General features: G+C 41.9%; 1 protein-coding gene across 1 annotated transcript; it reads right to left on the reverse strand.

Annotated features, from left to right (window-relative positions):
* Positions 1-854: 854 nt before the first annotated feature.
* Positions 855-7,539, reverse strand: LOC139584674 (ATP-sensitive inward rectifier potassium channel 1-like). The gene is made up of 2 exons (XM_071416795.1): positions 3,746-7,539; positions 855-3,011 (listed from the first exon to the last, which is right to left on the reverse strand). The coding sequence occupies exons 1-2, from the start codon at positions 3,760-3,762 to the stop codon at positions 1,859-1,861; spliced, it is 1,170 nt and encodes a 389-aa protein (XP_071272896.1). The 5' UTR covers positions 3,763-7,539; the 3' UTR covers positions 855-1,858.
* Between the last annotated feature and the right edge of the window lie 4,094 nt (positions 7,540-11,633).

Genomic DNA, 11,633 nt, shown 5'->3' on the forward strand with positions numbered 1-11,633 from the left:
TTTGAGGGGTGTGCATCAAGAGCAAAGTAATTTGTTTCATTTAACTTTTTCTGTGAAAACCATTAGCACAGACAGGTCTGATTAGGCTGAGCCAGAGTCATTTATTTCTTAATATATGTCTCTGGTAGGGCTTACATATGCCACAGCCTCTGTCATAGAAACAAACGGAGCATGGCTTTGTGTCTGTAGCCCAATCATTCAAAACTAAAGACCTATTTTACCTGACCTACATGTTTCTACTTTCTGGCTCAGACTCCCGGGACGCTCTTAATGGATACACAGAAATTAATCATCATAAGTAACGAACTATCAAAACTATGAAAACATTTCAAATAAACCCTATTTAATTAATCTATAAATAACGTGTCTCACAGAAAATAGATGATTAGCATTATTGATCAGATGAGATGGAGGTCATTACCACTAAATACATTTATTTTAGGTGTGCCGAAGAATTTTCTGTCCCATCATGGTGTGTCACGGTTCCAAAAAGTTTGGAAACCACTGTTTTAGACCATTCCATTGGTCCTTAAGTGAAATCTCCACTCAATCGGGGCCCTGGGCCATGCAAAATGAACTCGCCCACGGTCAATGAGCGTCATCACTATCTTTCCTTTGTGGTACATCAAACAATCATTATTACCAGCTGAGATAAACATTCATGAGTTGATTTTACTCCTGGCTCAGAGTTTGTCTGGGCAGTGTCTTAACATCATTTTAAAATCTACTCTGAGCTGTGTTTTTTTGTTGTCTTAAAACAGGTTTTAACAGGATTCCTAGGACCTTTTCTGAGATGCTTTGAGGGATACAGGCCCAGGTGGCAGAAAGGAAAATACTCAAGGCATTGTCAAAAAACATGTATTTATTCTAAACAGGAATGCTGCATTCCCTGAGAACAAGTAACTCAATATTACAAAATAAGACATCTACACAATGTAGATTAGTCACATTAATATTCCCAGTCAGTGCAATTAGCAGCTATTCACAGTATTCTAAAGGAATTAAGGCATACGTGATGAATCTGTTATGGCACATAATATGTACTCTGTCATTCCAGTTAAGAAAAAGACTATGTAAAGACTCTAGGGAAGCAAGTTCTACCCTATTGTTATTCCTCCATCCCTGACATATTTCATTAAAACAGGCTCAGGTCATAAGCTTCTCATGAATACCCCCTGTGCTTTACTCTCTCTCCCACTCTCTCCTTCAGGTCATGACCAAAGCCCTTTTTAATAGTTACTGTACCTAGTACAATAGTTACTGTTTGTATGTCACAAAGGTGCTTTGAGTGTAATGAGCTGTTCTTACCAACAGTTTAGCTCCTACCGGAGCTTGAAAACACCAGTTCAACATTGACAAGAGCGAACCTCTCAACACATAGCAATGTCTTTTTTCAGCTCTGCTGTAAATGTTGTTTTTCCAGGGATCATTGATTTATTCGGTCTTTTGCATTGTATGTCATTTTTTTAAACAACACATAAAGGCTGATATTTTGTCTTTTAAAGGCATAGACGTAAATAATACTGAGTTGTTCGGTCTTAACTCAAATGTAATACCCAATGCTCACATGAAGCAAAGTAAAGATTTGCACCATATCCAAGGTGTACATTATTCTTTGGCTCACTGGTAATTAGAACTGGGGCTACCTGTTCATTGTCTATGACTCACTATGAGCCCCTGACCCCAATGTGAGCTTTCTGTCATCCACATCAGACTATAGAGAGGACATGAATACTCTCATAAACAAGTGCTTAATCCACATCTCTCTCGGCGAGCCACGTCCCACATCCTGGGGGCTGCTGTCTGTTAGTCTGTGGTTTACAGCGGAAACTTTCAATTTCACCCTCTTTCCTCCGGCTCACATTTTTGTGATATCCATTGTGTCTTGAATGTCAATCACCTCGAATCCGGGGTTGTCAATACCTAGCTTCCTGTGGTGGTTGTTTTGGCTATTGTTGTGGTTGCGTTGGTCTGGATCACTCTGAAAGCATTGGACACAGTGTGGGGTCGTCACCGGCACGGTTCTGGAGAAGTTGGAGAAGTCCACACGGTACTTGCCTGTCTTGGTGCGGGAGATGATGGGCAGGAAGCTGTATCCCCATTGGACCTCCTGGGGGATGAAGGAGGTCCGTACCTGGCAGGCGGAGCTGGTGGACTCGGCCATCCCGTCCAGGAAGACCACCAGCTCAAAGTCCTGCTGCTGGAGGGTGTCCGCTGACATGTCGTAAAACGGACTGGCCTTATCGATGATGTGGTACAATGTCAGCGGGCAGACAAAAAACAGGTTGTCCTTGCCAGCGTCCACTGCAAAGTCAATGCCTACCTGGTCGAGAATTATAGTCTCACCTTCCGGCGTGACAGTTGTCCTAAGCAGCTTGCCGTAGATTTGGCTCCCGATGAGCAAGGTCTTGCGGAGGTTGGCCACTCGGATAAGCAGGCACAGGCTGCCCTTCTTCAGGCAGATGACCGCTGTGTTACTGAAGGTCACTGTCTTTGCCCTCTTCTTGGGAAGGGAGATCTTGGCCAGGATCACCCCACACATGAAGCAGTTGACAAAGACGCCAATGAGGGATTGGACGACAATGAGGGCCACGGTGGCAGGGCAGTGCCCAGTGAGTGCCCGTCCACCATAACCAATTGTTGTCTGGGTCTCCAAGGAGTACAGGAAAGCCGTGGTGAGACCATTGACATTGTCTATACAACGGACGTGGCTGTCTGTGCGGTTCTGTCCAATCAAATCACCATTGCTCTTGGCAATCCAGTACCACAGAAGGCTGAAGACGAACCAGCTGCCTGTGAAGGAGGCGACGAAGAGGAGGAGGACGAAACGCCAGCGAATCTCCACAACCGTCGTCCAGAAATCCCCCAGGTAGGCAAATTGGTTGTGGTACTCGATGTTGCCAAACTCAATGTTGCAGCGGCCATCTTTGGTCACCAGACGAGTCCGGTGGATTATGCGCTCCATCAGGTGGTCGTGGATGTGCCTCTGGACGAACTGGAACATCCTGGAGCTTTGGGAAAAAAAAGTGTATAAGACCGGGATAAACCACAAACGTGGTCAACTAGCAAACACTAATTTAAGTTGGATATAGAAAATGAACATCAATAAAATGAATATATATATAAAAAATATATTATAACCTAAGTGTTGTTTATCTCAGTCGAAGTTTTGGGAACTAACCTTTTTGTTTCATAAAACACCTCGTCAGCAATAGATTTGAAAATGTATCTTTGATATTCCCTCATTTCTATTCCTAACAACACATACTACATTTGTCTTAGATATATGAGATAAAAACACAACATTTTGAGTGTCTCAGGAGATTAAATAATTGATAAAAGTGACATTTAAGATTTCACAGTTACTCACCCTACAAAGTGGTGAGGGTACATTTGTGGTTCTAATTGTTCCACAAAACTAATCCCTGGCAGCAGTTCCACTGAAGGGAAACCAGACAAAAGTAATGACCTTGCACTTTAAAACTTGCTGGCCTACATGACTATGGCAACACAATTAACTGTTTAACATAGGTCACTCATCCTCTAATAAACCTCAATGAGGCAACACCATTTCTGTCTTTTTTCAAAATTAGAAAAGTGAAAACGTTCACCCTCCTCTCCTATTCAGCAAAGAAAAACACAAAACGTCTCACTTTATGAAAATCCCATAACAATACTTAAGAAATAGATCACTGTCACACTGTCGGTCTGTCTATCTGAACAGCAGAAAATCCACTTCACGTACCTGCTAAGTGAAACCATGGGCCAAACTGCAGAGACAGGATCAGTCTGGGACCTCACACTCCTCAGAGTGAGTTGCAATGTAGGCGTTGCAAAGGTTTTAATCCACAGGGAAATGTCCTAATCCCAGCCACATGCCACGGTGTACAGCCCTCATACAGACAGACAGACAAGAGAGGCAAGTCGGAATGTTATGACAGTGCGTCACCATTTTAGCTCTTAGATCCAAGTCAACATCCCACCACACACTCCTCCAGAGTCCCCAGTACAGCCACTCACTCCATCCCCAGTCAGGGTGTTGTGGTTGGCTGTGGCTCCCTCCCCCTGACCATGGTATCCACCACCACCACCACAAGTGAAGGCTCAACTCCAAAAATGTAGTATTCTGGATTCCATGGCCGCACAGTTTGCCAGAAGGCACACAATAACTATGGTAGACAGAAGGTGCACCTATTGGAGAAGGGGCAATGTAACCAGTGCAGCACTCATGCTGTTGTTGTTTTCAACTCCACTGAGAACATTAGGGCTTTACTTTGAGGCCCACACAAAGAAATCCTTGAATCGCATTCCCCTTTTTTTCGCTAGTCCCCAACCACCCCTCCTCCTCAAAACTTCAGCCTTCTTAGTATTTGCATCAGAATGAAGTATGCTGGAGTGGCAGGGAGCGAGTTTCCAGTGGCAGAATGAGTTTGGAAAATAACATTTTTCTCAACTGTGGAACACATAGTCGGATTGGCCATCTGGCAATTGCCAGAATGGCCAGACCATCTTTTATTGGGGTGGGCTGGTCAAATCATTTTAATAAATAAATAAGACCGATTTCTAGGATGTCTCATGGTCTGACAAACACCACTCTAGCTCTGTCACTTTTCACCACAGATGCAAAAGTGCAACATAAGCGGATGCATCCAATGAAAAAAACTGATTTATTAAATTGTATTAGTCACATGCGCCGAATATAACATTTCACCTTACAGTGAAATGTTTACTTATGAGCCCCTAACCATCAATGCAGTTAAAAAATATGAATAAGAAAAATAAATACATTTAGAAGTAACAAGTAATTAAAGAGCAGCAGTAAAATAACAATAGCGAGACATTGTACAGGGGGGTACCGATACAGAGTAAATGTGCACGGGCACCGGTTAGTCGAGGTAATATGTACATGTAGGTAGAGTTATTAAAGTGACTATGCATAGATGATAACAACAGAGAGTAGCAGCGGTGTAAAAGAGGGAGGGGGGATGTAAATAGTCTGGGTAGCCATTTGATTAGATGTTCCGCCTGGTATAGATGTCCTGGATGGCAGGAAGCTTTGCCCCAGTGATGTACTGGGCAGTACGCACCACACTCTGTAGTGCCTTGCGGTCGGAGGCCGAGCAGTTGCCATACCAGGCAGTGATGCAACCAGTCAGGATGCTCTCGATGATGCAGCTGTAGAACCTTTTGAGGATCTGAGAACCCATGCCAAATCTTTTCAGTCTCCAGAGGGGGAATAGGTTTTGTTGTGCCCTCTTCACGACTGTCTTGGTATGCTTGGACCATGTTAGTTTGTTGGTGATGTGGACCCCAAGGAACTTGAAGCTCTCAACCTGCTCCACTGCAGCCCCGTCGATGAGAATGGGGGCGTGCTAGGTCCTCTTTGATTGCATCATCTGTGGATCTGTTAGGGCAGTATGAAAATTGGAGTGGGTCTAGGGTTCCTGGGATAATGGTGTTGATGTAAGCCATGACCAGCCTTTCAAAGCACTTCATGGCTACAGACATGAGTGCTACGGGTCGGTAGTCATTTATGCAGGTTACCTTGGTGGTCTGCTTAAAACATGTTGGTATTACAGACTCGGACAGGGAGAGGTTGAAAATGTCAGTGAAGACACTTGCCATTTGGTCAGCGCATGCTCGCAGTACACGTCCTGGTAATCCGTCTGGCCCTGCGGCCTTGTGAATGTTTACCTGTTTAAAGGTCTTACTCACATTGGCTGCAGAGAGTGTGATCAGTCTTCCGGAACAGCTGGTGCTCTCATGCATGTTTCAGTGTTATTTTTGCTTACTAGGGCGTATAGATGTAGTTTAGCTCATCTGGTAAACTCGTGTCACTGGGCAGCTCTCGGCTGTGCTTCCCTTTGTAGCCTGTAATGGTTTGCAAACCCTGCCACATCCGACGAGCGTCGGAGACGGTGTAGTACGATTCGATCTTAGTCCTGTATTGACGCTTTGCCTGTTTGTTGGTTCGTCGGAGGACATAGCAGGATTTCTTATAAGCTTCCGGGTTAGAGTCCCGCTCCTTGAAAGTCGCAGCTCTAGCCTTTAGCTCAATGCGGATGTTGCCTGTAATCCATAGCTTCTGGTTGTGGTATGTACGTACGGTCACTGTGGGGACAACGTCATCGATACACTTATTGATGAAGCCAATGACTGATGTGGTGTTCTCCTCAATGCCATCGGAGGAATCCCGGAACATATTCCAGTCTGTGCTAGCAAAACATCTGCTTCATCTGACCACTTTTTTATTGACTTAGTCACTGGTGCTTCCTGCTTTAATTTTTGCTTGTAAGCGGGAATCAGGAGGATAGAATTATGGTCAAATTTGCCAAATGAAGGGCGAGGGAGAGCTTTGTATGCGTCTTTGTGTGTGGAGTAAAGGTGGTCCAGAGTTTTTTTCCCTCTGGTTGCACATTTAACATGCTGATAGAAATTTGGTAAGACCGATTTAAGTCTCCCTGCATGAAAGTCCCTGGCCACTAGGAGTGCCGCCTCTGGTTGAGCGTTTTCCTGTTTGTTTATGGCGGAATACAGCTCATTTAGTGCGATCTTAGGGCCAGCATCAGTCTGTGGTGGTATGCTACAAAAAATACAGATAAACTCTCTAGGTAGATAGTGTGGTCTACAGCTTATCATGAGATAATCTACCTCAGGCAAGCAAAACCTTCGAGACTTCCTTAGATATCATGCACCAGCTGTTATTTACAAAAATACATAGTCCCCCACCCTTGTCTTACCAGACGCCGCTGTTTTATCCTGCCGATATAGTGTATAACCAGCCAGCTGTATGTTGATAATGTCGTCGTCAGATTCGTTAACGTAAAAAAAGGATTCTTCCAGTTCGTGGTGAGTAATCGCAGTTCTGATTTCAATAAGTTATTTTCGGTCATAAGGGACGGTAGCAGCAACATTATGTACAACATAAGTTTAAAAAATAAATGACAAACAAAAAACACAATTGGACAGAATCACGTAAAACATCAGCTTGAAAGATTATTATGGGGATGTTTTTATTATGCTAATTATATTTCTGCGAGGGCACAGACTTCAACCTTATCAGAAAAACAACAGCATTTGGTTTTCTGTGTTCACAGCAATGCTTAAACCACATCAGAGGACGACTTTTGAGGTCGGGGAAAAATGTAAGAAACTTTGATTCTTGGTTCTTGAGTGTAGTTGCCCTTTAATTCAGTGTGCATGCCCTACACTCATCACAGTTTGCAAATCAAATGCCCACTTGTAGTGCCACTGGACAGAAAAAAAACAAGTAAGTTAACCTTTATTTATGGTAATTTAAATTAGTTTGTAGTAGTTAAGTGTTGCGTTAGATTACATAGCTAATTCAAATAATTTTGGTGACTTCATAGAAATTGCTAGCTAGATAGCTAGCACGCTCAGCAAAATAAAAATGAATATATATATACAGCCTCGTGTCATATACAGCCTAGTGTCATTCATATCATAAAATTTGTAAATGAAAGAGGAACATAATAATATGAATCTAATGGAGTTTCCCCATCTCCCCATTTAGAGTATTTCTGGGCAGCACAAAAATGCCACTATCCAGATGGTGTGACAAAGGCATTTCCTAACAGACCTGCTAACTTTCTTTGTTGTTACTTTTAAGGTTGGAACCAACATGCAGTACCTCCAGCAGGCAGAGAGGCAAGAACATTCGTCCGCCAGCTCAGGGAAAAGTTACACTATTCACAGCCCTGTGTAATGTTCAATGTAATGACATTGCTGAACTTTTTGAAACGTAATGTATTTGTATTGTTGTGAAAATGTAAAAATCAAAGGAAATGTATGGTTTAAACATGTCTTTAATGTTTATTCTTGTTAGCTCTTAGTGATAATACCAAGTGTTAATACATTTGTGTTTGCATCATAATGACCAAAGGTGTCTGACTTTATATGATAAGGCATTTATGTATGCTTTTTGTCATTCATAAGGGGTCTGACTTTAAAGTAAGTACAGCATCATGCGATATAGTGTCTTTATGGATGTGTTATAAGTGACCGAAGGTGTCTCACTTCAAACAAAGTATTACAGGAGATTACATAGGTTACTAACATTCTGCTGATTTATTAAGGACAGCCACAAAGTCCTAAATAGTTTGATGTGTTGGTGCACCAGATCTTCCGCGCATTTGGGCGGAATTGTCTGGGAATGAGATTAGGTTTAATGTGACTATAAATGACTTCACTTTAGTGCGTGTGCCAGGCTTTATGAAGCCTTTATAAACTGAACGCCATTTAAAGCTGGACTGAATGTGCCACTATAAACAATTACATGATAATTAAAACATTATAAATTACTCATAAAATGTAGTTAGGTAACACTAAATGGCTCCACTGATTTATCGGCTGATGTTGAAGAACTACTCAAATAAATAAAAAATGTAAGTAATTGTAACTCAATTAGGACAACCAAATGATGAATTTACCTTTTTTTACTAAGAGCTTGTGAAAACTACAGAGACAAGTATGGTAGTTATCAGTTGATGGAAAAAAGTATATGGACACCCCTTCAAATTAGTGGATTTGGCTATTTCAGCCACACCCTTTGCTGACAGGTGTATAAAATCGAGCACACAGCCTTGCAATCGCCAGAGACAAACATTGGCAGTACTGAAGGGCTCAGTGACTTTCAACGTAGCACCGTCATAGGATGCCACCTTTACAACAAATCAGTTTGTCATATTTCTGCGTCGCTAGAGCTGCCTTTCTTTTTGTCCTTGAATGCACTTAAGTCGGAAGTCAGATATTTCGCAGCTCCGAGTTCCCAGTTGCTGTTAACGCGCATTAAAAAAGATTATGCCAAAGTCTCCAGTCGTAAAATGATGTTGAATTGCATGAAATCCGTTTATAAAAGGCCAAAAAAGGGCCTCTACTCAACTGCTCAATGCCACTACGCAAATGATATGATATGCATGCAATGCATTATTATAAAGGTGTTTTGTTTTATCTCTTGCGTTCCGGTACCTCAGAGCTCCCCAGGTCACCCCCCTTTCGCGCTCACTTTTTGTTCTTGCACATCCCGATTGACAAATGAAGCACTGAGAGTATACCATTTAAAGTGAAAAAAGTGAGTGAGAGAAAATAGTTTCCACAGACTTGACTAGACAGTATTGAGTTTGTGGTTGAACCGTTGAGAAGAAGGTCAGGTGGAGATTTTCAAATGGGTGTGACAGCCTAGTTCCGTTGGAAGTTTACATACACTTAGGTTGGAGTCATTAAAAATCGTTTTTCAACGACTCCATTAATTTATGTGTTAACAAACTATAGTTTTGGCAAGTCAGTTAGGACATCTACATTGAGTAATTTTTCCAACAATTGTTTACAGACAGATTATTTCACTGTATCACAATTCCATTGGGTCAGAAGTTTACATACACTACGTTGACTGTGTCTTTAAACAGCTTGGAAATTCCAGAAAATGATGTCATGGCTTTAGAAGCTTCTCATAGGCTATTTGACATAATTTGAGTCATTTGAAGATGTACCTGTGGATGTATTTCAAGGCCTACATTCTAAATCATTGCCTCTTTGCTTGACATCATGGGAAAATCAAAAGAAATCAGTCAAGAACTCAGAAAAGAATTGTAGACCTCCACAAGTCTGGTTCATCCTTGGGAGCAATTTCCAAATGCCTGAAGGTACCACGTTCATCTGTACAAACAATAGTATGCAAGTATAAACACCATGGGACCACACAGCTGTCATACCGCTCAGGAAGGAGACGCGTTCTGTCTCCTAGAAATTAACATACTTTGGTGCGAAAAGTGCAAATCAATCCCAGAACAACATCAAAGGACCTTGTGAAGATGCTGGAGGAAACAGGTACAAAAGTATCTATATCCACAGTAAAACAAGTCCTATATTGACATAACTTGAAAGGCCGCTCAGCAAGGAAGAAGCCACTGCTCCAAAACCGCCAAAAAAAAGCCAGACTATGGTTTGCAACTGCACATGGGGACAAAGATCGTACTTTTTGGAGAAATGTCCTCTGGTCTGATGAAACAAAACTATAACTGTTTGACCATAATGACCATCGTTATGTTGGGAGGAAAAAGGGGGAGGCTTGCAAGCCAAAGACCACCATCCCAACCATGAAGCAAGTGGTGGCAGCATCATGCTGTGGGGGTACTTCGCTGCAAGAGGGACTGGTGCACTTCACAAAATAGATGGCATCATGAGGTGGGGAAATTATGTGGATATATTGAAGCAACATCTCAAGACATCAGTAAGGAAGTTAAAGCTTGGTCACAAATGGGTCTTCCAAATGGACAATGACCCAAGCATACTTCCAAAGTTGTGGCAAAATGGCTTAAAGACAACAAAGTCAAGGTATTGGAGTGGCCATCACAAAGCCCTGACCTCAATCCTATAGAAAATTTGTGGGCAGAACTGAAAAAGCGTGTGCGAGCAAGGAGGCCTACAAACCTGACTCAGTTACACCAGCTCTGTCAGAAGGAATTGGCCAAAATTCACCCAACTTATTATGGAAAGCTTGTGGAAGGCTACCTGAAACATTTGACCCATTTAAACAATTTAAAGGCAATGCCATCAAATACTAATTGAGTGTATGTAAACTTCTGACCCACTGGGAATGTGATGAAAGAAATAAAAGGTTGAAATAAATAATTCTCTCTACTCTTATTCTGACATTTCACATTCTTAAAATAAAGTGGTGATCCTAACTGACCTAAGACAGGGATTTTTTTACTAGGATTAAATGTCAGGAATTGTGAAAAACTGAGTTTAAATGTATTTGGCTAAGGTGTATGTAAACTTCCGACTTCAACTGTATTATTCGAAAGCTACACCACTTTTTTAATTGTACCTTTATTTAACTAGGCAAGTCAGTTAAGAACAAATTCTTATTTACAATGATGGCCTAGGAACAGTGGGCTAACTAATTTGTTCAGGGGCAGAACGACAGATTTTTACCTTGTCAGCTTGGGGATTCGATCTAGCAACTTTTCGGTTCGTGGCCCAACACTCTAACCCCTAGGCTACCTGAGCTCAAACCTTACTGTTGGGATGTCACAAGAATGCCTCTGCCTCGTTTCCAATGGAAAAAATTCAGAGGAAAAGCAGATTGAAGTTTCCTCGCCTGTCTGTGTTATTTAAAAAAACAAGGGTCATTTTAAGATGTCAGGTCTGAAATTCCATTTAGCCATTTTCGCACAGTAAGTCACTACCCAAACCAGACACATCTGGTTTCAAGTGGCCAAGATGCATCGTGTGATCTTCTACTGCAATCTAGTGGACGAACTGGGAAATTGCATGAGCTCTGATGACGTCAGTGAAAAGGTTATGACTTCAGCTTTCTCCTCATATGTATATCAGTCCTCTAAGATGAAAAATTAAGACACGCACAAGCCATGCACAAGTGTATACATGTGTGACCGTGTGTGTGCATGCGTCTGTGCATGTTTGTGTGTGTCTAATCCTGGAACATCCCAAATGTTGCGAGCTCCATCTACACAGTCGGTATACCAAAGTAGGATTAGTTTAAATCACCCTATTGTTGCAGTTAATATCCGGCACAGAAGTTAATACAAACTTGTAATGTATTTGAGGTATAAAGGCTTCTAAAGTATGTCATTTTCACTTTTACATTT

This window comes from Salvelinus alpinus, chromosome 1, assembly GCF_045679555.1.
Source record: "Salvelinus alpinus chromosome 1, SLU_Salpinus.1, whole genome shotgun sequence".
NCBI classification, from domain to species: Eukaryota; Metazoa; Chordata; class Actinopteri; order Salmoniformes; family Salmonidae; genus Salvelinus; species Salvelinus alpinus.